Source organism: Eurypyga helias, unplaced genomic scaffold, assembly GCF_000690775.1.
Source record: "Eurypyga helias isolate BGI_N326 unplaced genomic scaffold, ASM69077v1 scaffold17241, whole genome shotgun sequence".
Taxonomy (NCBI): Eukaryota; Metazoa; Chordata; class Aves; order Eurypygiformes; family Eurypygidae; genus Eurypyga; species Eurypyga helias.
Window position 1 is genome coordinate 1 of NW_010232912.1, and position 20,741 is coordinate 20,741.

The 20,741-nt window shown below is 42.3% G+C and overlaps 1 protein-coding gene across 1 annotated transcript in view; it reads right to left on the reverse strand.

Annotated features, from left to right (window-relative positions):
- Positions 1 to 5,464: 5,464 nt before the first annotated feature.
- LOC104517023 (dual 3',5'-cyclic-AMP and -GMP phosphodiesterase 11A-like) overlaps positions 5,465 to 20,741 on the reverse strand; it is a gene marked incomplete at its 5' end in the record, with an annotated part of 30,115 nt that continues 14,838 nt past the window's right edge. The window contains 2 exons of the mRNA XM_010161560.1: positions 5,465 to 5,626; positions 18,884 to 18,967. Of these exons, the coding sequence (XP_010159862.1) occupies positions 5,465 to 5,626; positions 18,884 to 18,967 (246 nt within the window). The remainder of the gene's footprint in view (positions 5,627 to 18,883; positions 18,968 to 20,741) is intronic.

Genomic DNA, 20,741 nt, shown 5'->3' on the forward strand with positions numbered 1-20,741 from the left:
GCAGACGGGAGCGCGTGTCCCAGGAGGGAGCCCCATCCGCTGGCCATTTCCTGCTCCCCTCCGCGCTTTCATCTCCCGAGCAGTGAAACGGGATGGTTAGCGAGGACCCTAAATCGGCTCCTGCTAAAAACACTGCCTAGACCCGAACGTTTGCCCCGCTCCAGTAACTTAGGCAGCTGGAATGAAGCAAGAGTAAAATCAAAATGAGTTCACTTCCATTTTTTCAACTCCCTTATTTATAAAACTTGCGTAATAGACACGGAGTTCTCCTAAGCTGTACGTTGCAGCGTAAAGCTGGCCCAAAGATGAACACGCGGTCTTGGAACAGAGGCCAGTGCTTTACCGGTGTCTTGGGCTTTTTGAATATCCCCTTTACAGCCTGTCAAGGCTGATGGGAGGAAGGATGTTTGTACCTTAGTACAATCAGCCAGCTTTCCTGCAGCTTTAGAAAAGTAGAAGACATGATTTCCAACTTTTCTGAAACTTTAAATGAGGTAATTGTTCTTTGGAGGGCTATTATTGTTCTCCCCGCGGTGTGTCTGCTGAACACGTTCGGTATCACGGACTGTATGCATAATCTGTGTCATTTCTGTGCGTGCGCATAGTCGCCAGCCAGATTTGGTTTCTGGCCATTCCAGACTGACATCAAGGGTTTCCTGTGAAGTTAGGTTTGCTCCCAGGCACGAGTGCTGCATGGTCCTGTTTCCAAAACTCTGAGCCACTCAGTCACGTGCATTTTCACTGCTCGTCTATCATCTGGGTGATTCAGGAATCAACAGATACAGTTCTGATTCATCCTGACAAGGTAGTTTCACAGAAAAATAATAATTACAAAAATCACAGCAAACCATTAAAAGGATTTATTTTTTTTTTTGAGAGACCAATAAAACCAAGTTGTTCATTTCAAAAACATGCTTTAAAAAGCTGAATCGGCACTGTTGGAGCTACTAAAGCAAAACAATAAGAGTAATGGTCTTTAAAATGCATAAAGGAAAGGGATGCAGAAGTCTGAAGTTACACATTTTGCAAGTACGGAGGATTCACTTGCAGTAGGAAATACACACAGGAGTTGTCTGTGTGTGTGCCAGTTGTTTCCCATAGGCAAAGGATCACAGCTTATAATAGTATTCCCCACACAACTATAAGATGCAGTGGCCAGTGTGCTTATAGATTGGTAATTAAATACAAAGTAATCCAAGAAAGAAAATATACAGTATGTATTCAACACCGGCGCACTCAGGTGATGGAAATCTCTGGGGTCTCTCGTGTCAGATGATTTATACCTCCCATTTCATTGTTATGTTAGAAACCATTCACATGATTTTACTCTTAAAAATCTTCTTGTTCTTTGACAAAGCCAGGTAAAAATACTACTTGCTCTATGTTTTGTTGCCCAGAACACTCTCAGCATTGGAAGCGTCTGTTGGTATGTTTTACATAACCTTGAAATCAACCTGTTCTAAAATTTCACTCGATACATAAATGTTCTATCAATAACTAAAATGGTTTTCATTTTATCAAGGGAAAATAAATATTTGGCCAGTAGATTGACACACTCCTATTTTTCCACTAGGATTAATTCATCCAAATACTACAAATGACATTACGTTAGGCACTGCTGGTTGCAGTTTTCAAAAATAGTTTGTGAGCACTAGTATTGGCTTCGCTGGTAACTGCAGGCACGTTAGGAGATCGCAGTGCACTCTAAGAAGGAGCAATTAGCAAGGTTACCAGTCCAGCAAAATGCAGGTGCTGTACCATGGACACCATCTGAAGGAGTACCTGAGCTAAACCCAAACATACTCCTCTGCTCTGTGGTTATTTTCTGCAGGGCACAGAACATGCTACTGACTTTCTCGGCAAGGTCCCTGGCCCTGCAGATAGCAGGGGCTGGCTGTGACGGTTCCATGGGGAGTTCAGTGTCCAATTGCCATGCAAGGCATCCGGTTTAAACTGCTGTCAGCTACTGCTACCCAACCTTGTCAGTGTGGTTCTGCTCTGGAGCAAAACTGCGTCCTGACAGAAGCCTATGTCTACATCTTGATCTCCTTAGGAAGCTGTTCCGTTATGCCCGCAGGTTCCAGGCTGGGAGAAAGGCAAAACGGTGAGGCATTTTTAAGGAAAATTGCCTGATTTTGCTACTCGAAGCATGTCCAACTTTCTGCTAGTGTATGTGGTTCAGTTGCGTACTAACGGATTGGCTTGCAGCTTACATCTCTCCTCCTGAGGAGGTGGGAAACCCTTCTGTCTGAGGCAGAGGAGAGCCTTCACCCCTGGTGCCCCTCACCTTGAAGAGTATTCGGTTGTCTGCGTCACAGAGTCGTGTTGTATGGTAGAGTTTTAACCCGTGAGGACGCGCGGCCAAGCCCCTCCTGAGCTCTTTCACCAGAACCTGTCTGCTCTGTGCATCTCCCAGGAGTGAAGCAGAGACTGGAGCTGTACCCCGCGGGCGTCCTGTCTCTCTGCTGGGCACGTGGAAAGGGCTCGGGTGGGAGACAAGCCCACCCTTGTGACTCCCCACAGGCTGGGGGGGAAGGTGCACTCGCAGTGCAAAGCCTGCTCCAGATCAAGTAGGAGTGGAATGCCAGGCTGCTTCCTGGTCACCCTATGCAGTGCTAGAGAAGTTCTGCTTCCATGGGGCGGTGAGGAAAGGTTGATTTTGGTACAGGGTCTCACAGCTAGGAATCCTGAGTGGAATCACAGTGTGGCCTGAACTATCTTTGAGAATGGGGACGAAGACCCAGGTCTTGTCCTGAACATTTTCTGCTGATAAAGTGAGGGCTGCTGGCTGGCTCCTGTGAGACCTCATGGCCTGAGTGAAGGACTGGGAAAATGTTTCCCTATCAGAAACAGTGAAAAGCAGATACAAGTTCTGTCTATCAAGCTCATAAGTACTGGCTAAAAAGTGTTTTCCGACATCTCAAAATATGAGAAACTCGGAATGCGTTTCTTTACCATACTGCATGCTTCTACAAAGCATCTTCTTTTTCTCTCAAAGATGCGAATCTTGCGCAGGTTTCTAAGCTGAGTGTTAAAAACCCCAATATTACAAGTTTGTTATTTATTTTTTTAAGGCTTTCACTTTCAGAGACCAAATGCTGTTCTGAGGTGCACTACTGTACGCCCTGGTTTCAGTAGGGTTGCTTCGTTTTGCCTGAGAACGATTTGATAAAGATCTAGCCGTGCTCTCATTTTCTTCCTTGCGATGGAGGAACAGAACCGTAACATTAGTCAGCAGTTTCTGAATTCTGACCCACAATAGCAAAGATACTGAAAGACAGGAGAAATAGATGGAGGCAATTACAAACAGTCACTTGATGGATGGTTGACATTGTTAGAGCTTCAGCTGTATGTCAGGTTGCGGTGGTGCCGAAGCCCCATCCCTGCCGGTGGGTGTTGCCATGGGCAACAGTGCACTGAAGCCAATGAAAAGGCGAGGAAATGAGGGGAGACTCAACCTTGGGGGAAGCGGTAGGGTATGCACTATAAATTATGTTATACTTAGCAGTATGCACTATCAAAATTCAGGAAAGCTACGTGTATCTGCCAGCAGCACAACGTCAGTTCCTAGTAGCTGTTTCTCCCCTAGGTTTTGTATGGCTTGCTGCTTACTATCCTGCATCTGTCCTTATTCAGGGAAGAAAGGAGAGGTGAAATAATAGCAGAAACACTTCCATTTGGTGCATGTATTCAGTGCTGTGCAGTCTGCATTTCTGCTCCTTCCCCACTTCTTTCTGCCAGATGTGGTTCAGTTGCCTACTACCCTAACAGACTGCCTTGCAGCAGGGCTGGAATTTCCAGCTACTCTCCTATACACACCACAGCAGCACAGAGGGGTTTTGGTTTGTTGTGTTGTCTTTTTAGAAGTGATCAGCAGATTTGTTGTTTCTGTTTGATTGTCAGGCAGATGTAGTCAGCTTTTCAAAGGCGCTAATTGACTCACTTTCCTCAGAAAGGAGGAAAGCTCTTTGTAGCATCTGGCCAGCTGGGCCAGGTTGTGATTTCTCTGAAGTCGCTGCCGGTTCAAGGTAATTCCACTGAAGTGAGTGGAGTTTGGCACAGGTGTAAAACTAAGCTGAATTCAGCTTTAATTTCTGCTCCCAGACAATCCTATATTTAGAATCACGTTTCATGGAGTACAAAAGGCTTTGTTTCCCTATGAATGGGAACCCCAAAACACTGCAACATGACTCCTCTTGTGTCGGGTGGTGCAGCAGAGAAAGCACCCTCAAATCACAGAATTGCTGCACTAGTGATCTTTGCACTGACAGAGACCAACTTCCCGGTAACACCAGTGTCACCACACAGAACTAGACACGTTTCATCCTGACCCATCATGTTTGTTAGATTTTGATGAACCCCTCTACCACAGACCCGTGGCTACATGCGAGCCTTGACTAGCGCTGCGCTAGCTGTCGTGACAGCATCTCTGATTGTACTGAAAGAACTGCAAGAGAAGGAAGAGGTAGTCAGTCCAGTATGATGATATTCTTCCTCTTCACTGTTTCAAAATATGAATTTCAACTGGAAATTAAACTAGAAAAGCTTATTCATGGTCCAGTTTTCAATGTAATATGAACCTGAAGCACAAAGCAACAGATTTCCTCTCTTATTTTATTCTATTTTCATTAAAACCTATTCATCTTTTCCTTAGGGGACACTGTAATTTAAAAACAAAAGAATGTGTTAAAATAGCATTTTTTTAAAGAAAAAAACCCCACCAACCTCTAAAATTACCATGCAGTATTTTGTTTTTATGCAAACTTCCCCTTGCTGAGAAATTTACTGCGTTGTTAATATGAATTTCTCAGGGAAGCAGGGACAGGTTGGTGTTTTTAAAGATAATAAAGTTTGTTGTTAAATGTAGCAAAGGTAGGCAATTCTAAAGGCCCTGATCAATCACTAAGAAGCTTTGTTGTAAAAAAATACTTCTTTAGAATACAAAGCAGGCTTTTCAGAACATTCAGGCATAAAAGAGGAGGGAAGAGTGAGAGAGGAACATCACAAAAGCAGGCATAATTGATTCATAACATGTACTGAAGAGATGCAAAACAACAATGTAATTACATACTATTCTGTTTTCCTGCAGCTCCTTGCATATGAATTGACCAGCTTGCATCCCAGTTCTGCTCTGTATTATTAATTTTATTAAGCTGTAAGTTCTTATATTTCAGTCTGTTGTCAGCTTTACAGATTTTTACAGCAGCATTTGAAATGTAGTGGAGCTGAATGAATGCTTCTTGTGCTGTCTTCCGTGTCGCTCCAGATACCAGCGCAATCGTACCGCAGGCCTTCCTTTCAGTCCCACTAAGCCTCCCAGTAAAAGCAAACTGTGCTGCCATCGAGATAATATCCAATCAATTAAGCTGGTCTGTGAAAGCATTTCTTTAAAAAATGGCGAGCCTAAGCTTACAAAAGCCTTTCAGACAGCTCTTATTGTAAAGCCACGCTGACATTTGCAGGCTTAATTTATGTCTTTGAGTGACACGGAAAAGCCAGAGGAAAAGGAGGACGAGGATGCTGCCTGAGAAGAAAGTCTTTTTTGGTGCAGCTCCTCCCATTTACCTCTGTTTACTGCCACTGAGTCCAGCATAGGCTTCAGTTTCCCATTCAGCTTCACTAGACACTGGAAGGAGATTAAAAAAAGAATGGAGGGTGAGAGAAAAAATACTGACAGTATTTCCACTCCTCTGATGGGCAGTCCAGGGAGTAACAGGGTAAAAGCGTTTAATATGCACCATGCCCCCACCCTCCTCGTCCCCAGCTGTAGATTCCTGTGTAGGTACAGATTGTTGTTCCCACTGAGATCTCTTTACCTTACTCGTTGTACCTGAGGCTTTAAGTGAGCCACAAAAAGTGTCAAAAAAAAGCAGCACATAAGGTGGCAGAATTGCCAGTCAACCAGTTCAGCTTTCTAATCTTAAAGTCGGTCCTTCTGAGGCATCCCCCAGGTGCCCAAGGCTATCTGGTGGCTGGCATCTATGAACAGGGGGTTCACTGGTTCCATGGCAAGTTGGACAAACCTGAAATAACCTTCAGATTCTCCCTAGTGCTAGATTCTTGTTTCATTTTGATGAGTAAAACACCACAGTACTGGGCTGTCCAGAGCTGCAAAAATATTCATTTTGTGTGCTCAAATTAAAAGAAAAAAAACCCCCTGTTTTCTTTTAGATTGCACTGAAATATGCTCTTTTCTACATACTCAGTCCAAAGATCAGAAGCCAGTAAGAATGTCTTTAGCTGCTTTAAGTTGGCTTTGAATGACCCCCAAAATTACATAATCTCTGCACAGCTTTGCTAGATGTTTATTTCACTTTCCTCTTTGGTATCAAATACTAATGTGGAAAGACCACAAGTGCTTCACTTGCCTTTGTTCCCTACATTAAAGAGAGTCAGAACCTCATTAACAGCAGCTCCTGGATGTCAAGAAAGGGTTAACTAGTTACCTCTCCCAAGGGGTCACCTAATGTGCTCTTTCAGGACTTTCAGGAGTATCACTGTGTTGCAGCATTTCTGATGAGCAAGAAGTGGGTTTTTCTGAGAGCTGGCTATCACGCTTGCTCTGATAATATGGAAACTCTGTATTTGGCATTAGCAATAAAGGGTTGGTGCAAAGGAAAAAAAATAACGACAGCAAAGACAGCAAAAGTTGTTCTTCTAAAACTGGCAAATTATTAAGGAAAAGAAAGGAAAGAGGAAGCAGGTACTTTTGCAGTTGATCATTTTCATTATTTGCTTTAAATAGCAGGGTTAACAGCAACCACTTTAAACAGTCCCCAGAGCCAAGAGCCCACTAAAGACTGGATTTTTTTTTTATTTTTTTTTTTTAATAGCTAGCCTGCAAGCCATGGGAGCTTGGTTAGCTACTGAAGTAAGTCTTGGTAGATTTTTAATTGAGCTATTATATGATAATTAAGGGTTAATGGCCTGATTTTAAGATGTGCTGAAAACTTGCAATTTCAGTTGACTTCTGTAGACTCAGCACTTCTGGAAAATCACGCCATGAGTAAGAAGCTGATTTGTGTGGAACTGGAAGGAAATCTGCTTGCAATTATTTCCTTGCAATATGGCACAGACGGGGCAGATATTTTGCAGCCTTGGGTCTGGGGTAAGAGGCAGAGTTTACTGCAGTCTCTGCCACAGACTTGTATTGCTGGCTGGTGATGGCCACAGGATAGAATGATGTGGATTTGTGACATTCCCATCACTATGCCTCAGAGCTCCCCCTTTTTAGCTCTTTCTTTTCAAACCATTCTGCATTTCTCAAACCTGGCAGAGTCCAAAACAGAGGGGCAGTAATGCATTATACACACCTGAAAAATACCTGAAAAGCTCGCTGCTGTTATCACTAGCACCTGCATTACCACTGCAACTCTGTGTCTAGAGGTAGCACAGTAGGTAGTCAACTCTTGACAGCAAATCATCAGATCCTTCCTGTGCAAAGCCAGTATCCGTCCACTGGCAGTTAAGCTTGCTGGTATGTCTTAAATCTTGAAAAAGCTTTTGTGATGTATTTTTCCAATATATGCTTTGGATTTAAAAAAAACAACAAACAACAGTGTTTAATAATCAGTGTATTTCAAACATCTCTAAGCATGACGGTGGCATTCTGCACTCACACCCTGTCACCCCAGGGTCTGTAAGCACAAAATGCAGTGCAGTCTGTTCCTGTCATAAATGCTACACCAGCGACCTGTACCTGCTACAGGTAGCGTAGGGGAGAAGGAGCTCATTGGGACGGTGACTCTGTCGCAGCGTGGCTGTGCAGCTTGCGGCTATGTCTGTGTCCTTTCTATACTGGTATTTTTTCCAAGACTGACCACAAGCCTGGGAGCAAACGCAGAGGTCTGGGCATGACCTACTGCTGTGCCTGTCCCTCCAGGCCCAGGCAGATGACACACTCCTGTGGTAGGAGGCAGCCCTCTCGCATAGGGTGCCAGCAGGACTGGGAGTGCTTGAGCTGCTTAGATCAATTAGCTTTGCATCAACCTCAGCAGGGACCAGGAGCCCAAATAGACTGGGAATGGGTTCAAGAAGCACCCACACAGTTCTACAGTAATCACTGCATCTTATGAGCTGTAAATACATTTTAAATCCAAAGCTAAATACATGTATTTCTTAGAAATATACACTTAAGTGCACATTGCAGAGTCTAATAACCCAGGTGCATCAGAGGTTACTAGGTAAATAACAGGAATGGTTAACTACCAACATTAACTTTGATGAAATAAATTAGGAGAAGTGTTTAAGAATGAATAAACCATATCTTTGATGTTCAGTTTTGCCATAGCCCAAGCAATTAATTCTATGGAATGCTTACAAAATATACAGTGTAATTTTAAGAAACTTTGTTTTGTTACACATTAATTTAGATTGGGGATACTTGACAGTGCAGTTTTTGCACTCCGTCTATAAAATGTCTTTATTCAGACATTGATTTGATGTTTAAACCACTGCTTCTGTATTTAGTATCCTTTCACTTTAGGACTCTCTCATTCTGATCTAGTCTTTTAATTAAATCAACTACTATAACTCCTATGGAAATGAGCTTTTATTTTATTTTTTCCAGCTACGAAAGCATTTCAGTAGGACTTTTCTGATACAAAGTACACAAATTGGATTTTATTTCTGCTTGAGATGTAATTAAAAACTCATTTGATTACTATATATCTGGCCCTGCTTTAATTTTTAAACTCCAGGAATCAATTTTCTTTTATTAAGCTTCTGGGAAATTATCTCAAAAGCAACACATTTCTCTCCCTTCTGGCAGTCACTTGACCATTTACCGAATTACTTCCATAGCACCTGTTCCTAATCCAGATTAAGCCACCAATTTATTCCCAAAGCTATTTAAATTTATTTGGCTCTAGCCTAGTCAGGCTCTTCTACCTCCTGGCTGCACTTTTTCCATTTTACTGTGCGAGAAGCCCTTGATGTACTGCTCCTCTTTGCCTCTTACAACAGCTTTGCTAGGGACCTGTCTAATCTGCTACCCAGCTTCTTAACGCCCCACTTACTATTTGCTTTAAGGAAGAGGCTTGGTCTGACCTGGGACACCACCCCTAACGCCAGAGCTCCAGCAGCGCCCTGTTTCCTCACCCCACCCTGGTGCAGCAGGCTGTGAGCTGGCGGGTGGCCGGCCATGCTCAGGGGGTGAGGGAACCCCTGCCCGAGGGAGTTCCTGTCTCTCGCCTGGGACCTCAAGCCCACTTGCAGTCCTTCCACTGGAAGGCAGCTGCCCGGCTACACAGCAGTAGGTACAGGACTGGTGACCCTTCCCAATTTCATCCCCCTCACTGTAAAGCTGTTTGCAATAGCAGGGTGGTAAAAAGAGCTGGAAGAGCAGTTATGCTGGCAGCTCAGAAGAGACAGGTTTGCCATCCCCTTCTGCACCTGCGTGTTGCCTCAGCTGCGTGACTAACTTGTTTCTCAGGAAGTTACTGTATGGCACTGACTTCTTACCACCTTTGGTTATTTAGGTACCTCTTGTGACTACGTACTGTTCTGCCCACAGCATACTTTCACAGGGTGGAGCTCCTCCACCACAAGAAAAGGTTAAAGGCACTTCCATGGTGTGCACCTGGGAGAGGGGCAGGGCTGCCTGGAGGAAGAGCATGAGCTGTTTAGAGTGAAGCTATTTATGGGAGAAGGTAAGGAGGGGAGAGTGGTTTTTTCCTTCGGTACAGATCTTTATTTCTTAGGTATGTTTTGCTAGATAAAGCACAGAGAATGCGTAAATAGAAGTAGTAACAAACGCCTTTGGGGAGAAGGTGGTGGGTAGTGTTAGAGGCATTTGTTGGTAGATCCACCTCCTGGGTAGAAGCAGGGGGAGGGAAGAGCACTTCATCTGCTCCATCACCTTCATCTCTGGGAAAGGATGTTAGCTGAAACAGCCAAGATGCAACACAGACGTGGCCAGAGTCTCAACTAGTGCTAAAGCAAATGCAACATTTTATTATATTCTAGGACTAATCCCAAATCCCTCTGAAGAGGAGCACAGTATGCACTAACTTAGAAACGCTGCCGGATGGCCAGAGGCTATACTTCCCCCCCACCCCACCCCCTGCCCCAGAGATTCTCATTCAAATATTGACCAATTCTGACCTTGCTTAACTTATGAGCTTTGACAAGATTACAGCTCATGGAAGTATGGTTGTGCGTCTAATATTTGTAAAGTGAGTTTATGGAATAAGCCTATATAAATTCATTTTTATGACTGAGCACATATCAAAAAGTTATAGGTCTCGCTGTTCACTCTACTTTGGAATCCAGTGGTTTCTAATGAATCACTTTTATTACGTAGGCAGTTTCTGAGTTGGAAGGGAGGACTAGTGACCGAGAAGCCATAGGGATAAATTCAGGCCTGGTGTAAGCATATGAAGCATTGCTGAAGTCAAGAGAGTCGTGACCAGTTACAGCACAGCTGAATTGGACTCCTGAGTTTTGCTGAAGTGGCTTTCACGTGAGAATACGTAGGCCAAAGGTGAGCCATCTGTCTGAAAGTCCTTGAACTTCAGATTAGTTCAGATAAAAGGGAACCTGTACTGCAGCCATCCACAGATTTGATCTTCATCACACAAATACTTGAAGTTGTTTTGATAACCCGAAAGTATTTCTGCATATGTATTCATGTACTAAACCAAAAAATATCTGCTAAAATTCTACCTTCTATACACAGAAAAGATTAAAGCAGTATAGACAGGGATTAACTTCTGTGAAGCTTTGACTGTTTATGTATATGAGTTAATTATTTTCCCTACTGATTCAAGGCTATATTTAAACATTATGTTTCAGAAAAAAAAATACTGTATGTGGGAGGAGGTTGAGTTAATGAAAAGAATTAATTACTCATAGTTGAAGGAGACTCTGTTTATTCTTTCTAGGGCTTACTGAGGAGGCATCCAGGTAGTCAAGTACATAATGCATCAGTGCATTACTTTTGCATTTGTGCCAGGGAGTTTTCTTCTGGTGCCTAAAAATGTAATCAGATGTAATTAATATACTAAATTCCCTGATAGATAACAGGAGTTTCTTTTATCTTCTCTATCAAAATTGTTAGTGGTGTGGGAAAAAAGCCAGTTGTGACTGGAAAGGGATCTAATAGGTGCACAAGCGTTCCGCTCTTTCAACTATGAATTAGTGTTGTGCTTCTTGCTGGTGATGGTACACTAGCAGAAATAAAGCTGCACTCCTTTGTAAGTAAACATGCATAATGTAGACGGATGATTATAACGTAAGATTCTCTACTGGTAAAATATGCCAGGTACTTCAGAGAGGAAAATATGTAGAGCCTTCCTGGTAGCCAAATGTGCTCTGGCCATTATCGAGTTGCTAGGCTGTCGAGGGGGAAGAGTAGCACTGAAGGACTGGGTACCAACTGAAGTAGCTCAACTGATGCGTTGCTATAGCTGCAAATGATTCATCTGTTCATAATAATTTCATGAAACCAAAGGTTTGCTCAGAAGAGGAAGAGTTATTATTTCATAAACAACTTCTTATTTGGCTCTGCTGTTTATGGTTTTGATTCTGTGTCTAAAGCATGCAAGAGACAGAATGTTTCACTCTTTTCCTTTCAACATTTTAACCAAGCAGCTGATCAGTGTCTTCTGCCTTGCTATTAAATGGATTTTGAAAAACTCTTCAAACCATATCAGTCTCATATCCTTATTTAGTTCTTTGAATCTGCCCTCAGCTGGGAATTCTGCAGGCAACTGTGATTCTGTTGTGTTAAACACTTACTTGAAGAGTTTCATCCATCATCATTTCTAGTCCTTTTCTGATGCAATGTATTTTGTGCTTTGTCTTTCTTGAAAACTGAATGGCTGTTAAATTATCCATTTATCTTCTTTCAGATTTGCTGTACAATTTGAGTTCCCTCTATTGGCTGTCTCTTCTACCTTATCTGCCAACTTCTCAACCTACTTCCTCAGATCTTTATATGAATTTCCATACACAACTGTGATCCTTCACAACACAAAGGGCAGATAATTCTGCATAAAACAGCAACAGAAACTGTAGTATTATGAATTCACTTTTTCCTCTCAGATGAGGCTGAAGCTAAGCTTCACTAAAGTTAATGGCAAATGTTGGCTTTTGTCTTCCCCAGATACCTTTGTTGATGATCTACCCTTTCTGTTGAGAACTCTTTGGCATGAGATGACTACCTGAAAAGTAAGTCGAAGTACTCTAGTTTAAAGGGAAAAAGCACTCGTTTCTGCTGTCTCCTAAGCAAATTGGGAAAACTTGTAAATTCCGAAAAATGTTGACAGTAATATAACATTTCATCCATAATATCACCAAATTAGAAAAATCCTAGCAAAACTAATGCTCTGTTAATTTCCAAAAGCAAAGTGAACCCCTTCCTGATCTCAGGAACCGAATAGAGGATCAGGATTTTTGTGCTCACTGTAAAAAGTGTTTGTGATACTCGTAGTCACCAAAAAGTCACCTTTCTCTGAAACCACCCAGACTATGCCTTTCCATATTACTTGATACTGTGAAACAGTGACTGACTTAGAAGGGAATTGCAAATAGGAGGAGTCTTCTTTTTCTGGGTTTGGTTTTTTTCCCTTGTGTGGCTCTTGTTTGCCTTTTCTTTTTATTACTATAAAAGCAGCAGAAAAAAGCCAGACTATCAGGTTAAGGGCATGAGGCAAGAAAAACAGTTTGCTGGTGTTTATTCTGTTACTGGAAGCTGTAATACAGTCGTAGTATCTGAATTTTCTGAAAGTTCAGGAGAATTCATTCTGGGCCTCATTTAGGTTCATCTTCAGACAAGCAACAAGGCAGCAAAAGTGCAGGACCCAGGTGAGTTCCTATTTCAAGGCAACAGCAAGATCCTTCTTCAGTACCAAAACCTCCTTTCCCTGGGACAAACCCTTACTCCTAATGTAATCCTTATCCCCAACTCCCTCCAGCACTGGCATTTGGCCTGATTAAGTTTCCACTGAAACAAATTTTTTACAAACACAGCAGAATATGTTGCACCTGCTCTTCCTTGGATAATATTACTCCCTGGATTTCAACAGAAAGTGAGACTGATTTGATCTGCCAATGGCTGTGCAGCCTCCGTTCACGGTGCATCACGTGCTGTATCCTGAGCCTATCTGCCTTGTCAGCCAGGCGGTCCCTGGAAGCATAGATGTGTTGTCTCTCACTTCTCTGTGTCCAAATCAAATGTCAGAAATAAGCCCTGCCAATACTGTGCACCTGTATAGCGTTCTTCAGAATCTACTGAAAGTAATCATCCTCTTTTCTCAACGTGCTACAAAGGAAAAGCTGATTTCAGTGAGAATAACACAGAGCAGATCAAATTGCTTCCTGTGTACACATTTTTTCCCCAACAGCTTGGTCCTGAATCCTTTTTTAAGGTTAAGTGTTTTAACATGTGAATGTATGTCAGAGAATGTCTATATGCTGCTCGTGGTGAGCAGCTCGCTACTTCCTGCTATCCCTGTCCCGGACTAGTTGCAAACAGAAGAGCAGCGCCCTGACTCTTGTACCAGCAACCCCAGGTATGGGTGACTGGTGGCTACGGTGAGCTGTTTCCACAATGTTCATATAGATACACTCTTCCTCATTAAGTAATTTTAGGAGCTTTTCAGTTCTGGCTGTATAGAGAGGACAAACATCTGAAGGAAAAAGGTCTTTGCTTTGGCTGCATGAAATGACTCTTGCCTGAGTAAGGACTAAGCTATCCCATACAGTCCAGGCTGGATAAGCAGGACTTCTGGAAGAGCAGTGCAAACCCTGGATTTCTTATACAGTATTTCCTTGTATTGTAATTGTAGGAATTCTAATTGAAGGAATGAGGTAAGTGTTGCTGAGGGATGGCTATGTCTGGACATAGGTTGAGCACGATTCTTATACACACTTTTTTCTCCTCTGCAAAGGAATATAAAAAGGTTGACCTCCTGCCTTATAACTGTAACTAGTGTATACACTTCAGAAAAAAATTAGTGTGTGCGCACATCCACTTCGGGTGTCAGAGTCCACTCTTGAACCAGAGAAGTTGAAGCACAGAGGTGGCCATGACTGTTGGAGATTTCTGTGTGGTTTTTCTATGCTTTGTAGAGGCTCTACCATTTATGATATGCTGTGCGTTAAGGTATGCTTACAAGCAGAATAGATGCTTTTGCAGCTACATCATCGTGCTCTACAGGTAGATTTAATTAGAAGGCCAGGTATTATCTCCTGTAGGAAGACAGGCATACCAGTTCTCTTGGAGTTGTAGACAGAGTTATAAGGCTTCTTTCTAAGCACATCAAACAATGTGATAAAGAAGGACTCTGTCTCTCCACATTCTGGAAACATTTAAAGTACTTGCTAAGCTAAACTTAACTATTTCTACTCCTCCCAGATTGCTCCTAGAATCTTGGATGGAGCAAAACATCTACAGAAGTGAATTTGCAATTATGTTTAAAGCTCTCAATACCCAAGAACATCTTGAATAGAACTAAAAATAGCACTAAACTGGAGCAGTTCAATGGAGCACCAAGGTAGAGGTGAGCAGGGCAATCTCAGGCACGCATAAGTTGTAAAAGCCGTGAGCTTCTTTATCTTCCACAAAGACATCTCCCTTAAATTTAAATAGCTGCTGTCATTGCCACTGACTACCTGACTATGTATTTATCTGCCCAGAAGCAGAGTGCATGGCCTTTGGCTCCCCTATTCACAGTGCTACTGTGTCTGCCTAACAAAGCTGTGAACAGAGCTGGGCTTCTGTTAGCATCTTTTGTTTGATGTGAATCGCTGGAGCTTTGATGTTGTTTGTGAGAAAATGATTACAAAGAATAAGACCTTCACTCTCCCATTCGGTCTGCTCCCCACAGAGAAATCTAATCTGAGTTGGGAAAAATCTGTGAGCGATCCTGTTTTAGGTACACACAAACCACAGACTCCAGGAGAGAAACCTGTTAGTGTTGAAACCCTCAGCATCTCTTTACTGGAGGGTCTGAGAGGTAATTTGTCTTAATGATCAAAATTCTGTTTCCCGTTACATGAACATGTATGTCCAGATAGGTGCAGAATGCTTTCCCTGTGTGGTGAGCACAGCTGTCAGCGTAGCCAGCGGGCTTTATTTTCAGTGGGGTGTCTTAGATTTTCTGCTTTAGATGCACGTGCTTCCCCTTTAGAGAATATTCTACCAAAAAAAAAACCCAACTGGATGATTACTTCATACTGAACCTACATTAGCAGATTTGAAATGCTTTACACTTCCAAAAAATGTATTTTTCCTTATAAATTATTATTTTATTAAGATTTTTTTTTCTCATTTCTACTGATGAACTTTTTTTTTTTTTTTGCTGGCATTTCTGAATGGAGAGCAAATGTGATGCAGTAAAGCGTAACTAAAGCCCCTAAAATCAGAGCTTCAGAGTAAATGGATGGCTCTTTTGCTACCCAAGGCAAAAAACTCTGCCGTCATATAAAAATACTCTGATCAGTGATCACTACTGCAACAAAAAAGTAAATTCAATAAAATTATCATGTCCCAAGTGTAATAAAAAGCAATGAACAAAGAATTGGGAACCTTTTATCTTCACAAACCTTTGCTCCACCGTGTGAAGGAAACAGATTTGATTATTAAAGTATTTTGAAATTGGAGGTGGCTTGATTCCCACACTGAGCAGCAGATGTGGGAGAGAGCAAGGGAGCAGAGCCATGACTTACCTTGTGCTAAGAGCAGAGTCAGGCTTACAGAGCAAAAGCAAAAAGGTTTTGGATTTAAACACCTGGATATGGGAAATCTAGATGTATATAATCCCTTATTATTTTTTTCCATATCCTCAGCCATCATTATATATCCATATTTAGCTTCAAGCTCCAAATTAGCATATGATGCAGCATGTTTTGTGTATCTTTCACCTTCTTTCTTCCGGGTCAGATGGACATTCCAAGGGGCAGTCAAACAGGATTACTAATGGAAGGTGCTCAGATCTTGAGGATTTGCTAGTCACTTGCAAACCTTCTCACAAAAACGGGCCAAACTCAGAAAACGGTTCTAGCCAGGTAAGCAGAGGGATGTGGTACACATCCCCCAGTAACACACTTCATCCTTGGCTTGGGAGAAGAACTGCACCTCAAAGTGTATGGTCCTGACCTACCCTAAGGATATGCAGAGAGCAGAGCAGGTGCATAGGGAGGAGGTAGAACCAAATCTCCTCTGAGGACTGATCAAGTCCCAGAGAATGTTTCAGAATGGAGGAAAAAAAAGAAAGGCTAGGAAGGCCATAACTCTCTAAAACGGTCTGCAAAATATATATACTGTTTTAAGTACAAAACGTTCCTTGTGGGCAATCTGGTGTGTAGCCTAGCTCATAAGCTTCAACTGTGGAGAAGGTACCGTTTGTTATAGTACTGTCAGTGGCACCGGGGTGGTGTCAGACCCCTCCTGGAAGTTCAGGCTGTGAAGTTCCCTCTGTATTGCACAGTCCAGCCTTCTGCAGGAGCCAAGAACAGCTTACTCTTGAGAACTACTTTGAGCAAAGAAAATTTGGGGGGCTCTGCTGATCTTCTGTCTTGACTTCAGTGGCAGTTGCCAGCATTCACTGGTTGCTGGCACTGTCTCTACTCTTTGGGTGTCAAACAAAACAGAGCACAGCATTAGCTCCTGCTATAGCAACTGGGTTGGTATGGATGCACGCCTTCCCCAGAGAGTTCCCTTCAGGACTCTGGATGCTGGGATCTGCCCACACAGATTCAGGACATTCAATGACTAGCATGGAAAAAAAGTCTTGATTTGTTCTTTATGGTTTAATGTCGTAATTTTCGTAACAAAATGAGTGTCAAATGTTTATTTCAAACATACAGATTCGTAAGCACTATGCTAGTGAGCTATATAGGTACCACTAAGATTTTACTAATTTGTCAGCTGCCACTCTGCCTCTTTATGTTGCACTTGTAATGATGTAACCCATTCTATCCCCATATGCAGTCCCTACAACGTATTACAATGGATAGGATTTTAAAGAATGTATTTGGAAAAAAAAAATCTAGGACTTGGCCATCGTAGTAGTGTTCAGCCAGCCCTAAATGGAGGATTTACAATGCCCGAATACACTGCTGATGTGATACGTGTCTTGAGGTTTGATTAAGCTGGATATGAAAATAATAACTTGGCTTCACACTGAAGAGAGAATCTCCCGCAGTGTGATACTATGACATCAAGATTTCTGTTTACCCCTAAGGCTGGTGCTGCAATGACTTCCAGGTTTGATGGTGTCTCTTTTTTAAGTTGTTGAGCAGCAGGCTAATAGCTGCACAGCATGATGCAAAGACAGCAGAGAGCAGGGAAATCAGATGTGAATATATTCCCCAGAGATCTCCTGCTAAGAAGGAGCTAACTAACCAGAGCTTTAGTGCTCAGATGTAGTCCTCTCATGCAGAGGATGGGCTGATTATCAGCTCTTCCTGCTTTATTGTAGATTTTTGGATTACAGATGCTATAAGAAATCACGAATTCTGGTATAATATGTATTCTAGTGTAATATGAAATATTATACTGACAGGAACATTATTTTTAAAGAGTTTTCATCTAAAGTCAGTTGTTGTCCATCCCCCCCATATTGTTCAGAATGATCTGCGCTTGCTTTGCCTTAATTGTTTGGAAGCTGTAGTTTTAGTTTATGTCATCATGACAAAGACTGACCTAAGAAAGGGGCAGGATCTACAGGCAAAGCAGTAGCCCACCTCACCGTTTGCACGAGTGCATGTTGCCCATGTCACACGGGAAGAGCTGCCTTTGCGGCTGGGCAGTCACTTCATTACGGCCACAGGGGCAGCCTCAGATACCACGGGGCATAGGGGATGGGGGAAGCATGCCATCCTTCTTACCTCCTGGTGACATATCTGGACTATAAAATGAAAAGGAACTGCCAATCCCTTTTTGTTTGCCTGTGGGGAAGCTACATTCAGGCACAAGTTCATCAGTTTAACGTTAACGTGAGAGCTGGTACCTCCTTCCCAGGTCTTGGCTTTGTATCATCACTGACCCATTCGCTGCTTGGAGATGTGAGGCAGTTTGGGGTGCAGTGGTAACAGGGGAACTTGCTGCAGGTCCCCACATGTCTAGTGATAACACCCCATGTTTTCTCTGCTATCAATGGCCAAACTGGCAGCATTTAGTGGCATAAGGTGGTCTGTGGTTTGAGTAGGAGGCTGACACAGTTATTGATGGTTAAGTTTCTATAGTGCTATTTTCCATTTATCATCCTGCTTGTGTAGCTCTGCTTTCTATACAGATAAGAGAGAAAAAGGTAAAAAGGTGAAATTTATGTTACACAAGTCAAATTCTGAAGCTGGCTTAATCCAAAAGAAGAGAGAAGCGTTATTCTGGTCATCTCGAGCCTTAATAAAGTAGTACTGGAGAGCTTATGCACCCAAGCAGTCTGTGCAGAAGCATGATTAAAGAGTAAGCTCCAAGTTAAAGAGCACACAGGTTAAACCACAAATCATTTGTCACTGACCTTAAAGGCTTGGCCTCGAGTGCCCCTTAGCAGTTTGGAAAGGAGCCACAATGGAGTGCAAAGGCTCAGCCCTGAGGTTCCCTTTGGGTCACACACGTTTGGACCACTTTGACAGCAGCACCTAAGGAGGCTGTCCCTCTGGCACCTCTGCCAAGCACTCCACACCTTGCCGTGATGAGAATCAGTTTGTCCCAAACATAATAAACAGCTTTCATAACTTAGAGAGGAGTTATGTTTACAGCTATTACCATCTTCAGGGAATCTGAAGATTTCTGCATAGAATTCAGACTTCTGTAGGTCAGAGAAAGGTAAGAGTTCAAACAGCCTTTGAGGCTGCACTGTAAGCTGACTCTCTCTCCCTAGTGAGGCAAGAACAATCTTCCCTCGACTCTACAGGAGCAGTAAGTAAAAATTACCTTATACAATGGCATGCAGATGCTATCAATCCACTCGAGCTGCAACCTGGGTAGTTCATCTTTCCTGTTCCGATCAAAAATGGCCTGAATTGAGAAGGGAACAAAACTGTCATGCTTTATTACACTGGAGTATTTTACAGACACATCACCCAGCACTTTGGAGCTATGATCCAATTCTCACAGACAGAACATGTTGTGAACCACACTCTTTGCAGCAGCCTTCCTACTGCTTTGTCTGGCATGAAAAATGAACCGTTTATATTCAATTCTCTTTTGAAATTTGTAGGCTGAATGTATTTGAATTTTATAATTCTGTGATGTGAAATAGGTGCTCCACTGTTGAAGCTGAGCTGATAAGAAACTTCCTGTAGAAACACAGATACGTTTGAGTAGAAATTTCCCACCAGCTCGGCAAAATGACCGGTGATAGATCTGGGCTGGCTCCCTCCCTCCCAGTTACAGACCCTTCCTGCAGAACCAGCCATGTCTGTGAATCCAAAGGGTGGGGAAACAACAGATCCGTGTTTGGGGCAGTTATCCATGTTTGTTCCTCTGGAAACAGCCTAATTAATTCCTCACTGCACTTCCTCAGACAGGAAATTATAGAGGTCAAAGCTGATGTTTAAGAGGCTCAATTATTGGCTGAAAGGAGATGGAAGAAACTGAGTTCTGCAGAGTTTGAACGTGAGTGTTTCCTCCATACTCTGCCAGAGATTAGTTGGGTCCATCAGCTTTCCATTTACAGGATTTTTATCCTCCTTCTAGTGGCCCAGCTACACCATTTATCATTTGCCTTTTTTTTTTTTTTTAACTTGCTGGGTATGCCAAGTTTAAAATCTTTCTGTGGAACGTCTGTTCTTATTCTGGGCCCATCTCCTCAAGGCTGACATCTCCTGAGAAAACTTACTTTCCTTTTGTACCTGTTAGAAACTCCAGACTATACCTGTTAGATTACATTAAATGTCTGGTTGACTTCTAGTTGTAGCCTGCTCTTTCTGACATACACAGGTATCACACAGGCTATCTAAATGACATCAAGAGGCAAGATTCAAGGACTATGATCTTAAATGAGAATCTTGTGTTTGGTTTTGTAAAATTCTGTATTTCCTACTGAAATAACTTTGCAAAATCCCATCATTTTCAGATCATTATGAGCACAATGCAAATAAAAAAAAATATCCTTGACTTATAAGAGATTATTGTGTTACTATGCTGTTTCTCTTATCTAACTAGCAGCAATACCTTATCTCCGTGGCATGTCATAGTGAGAACAAGTCTGAGCCACTGCAATCGTCTTTTTATTTTTGGAAGCGTGAACATACTTGTGAACGTGGCTTCTAAGTTAAATTCTTTACTTTCTCTTACCCTTCTCCTGTTGCCTCCAGATAATGGCTTGTCAACATTTTGAGGTATTTAACCTGGATAAGGCTTTTTCTTCAAATCGTTCACTGAAAATCTTCATAAAACTTTTTTTCCTAGTTCTTGTTTAACACCTTATACCCTTCTGCCTATATTCCACTCAGTTACCGTATTATATGGAGTTGTATACCTACAGAAATGCTTTTCAGCATTTGATACATCAAATGACACAGACAGACAGCTGCAGCTTAAAGTAAATCTGACAGTTTTGATTTCTGTAAGTAGCTGGTGATTTTTTTATTTGAACACTGTGTATTAAAAACAATACCTGTTGCTTAGAAAATTAACTGACAGAATAAACTTGGGAATTTGTACAGAAATGGGAAAGGGCTCAATGCAAAAGTGACTGAGTTGACTATAGAGCTTTTATACGTGGCTCTAAATGCATGTCTTTGTTGGACAAATCTTTTGGTTACACCAAGATTTTGCTTTACATACA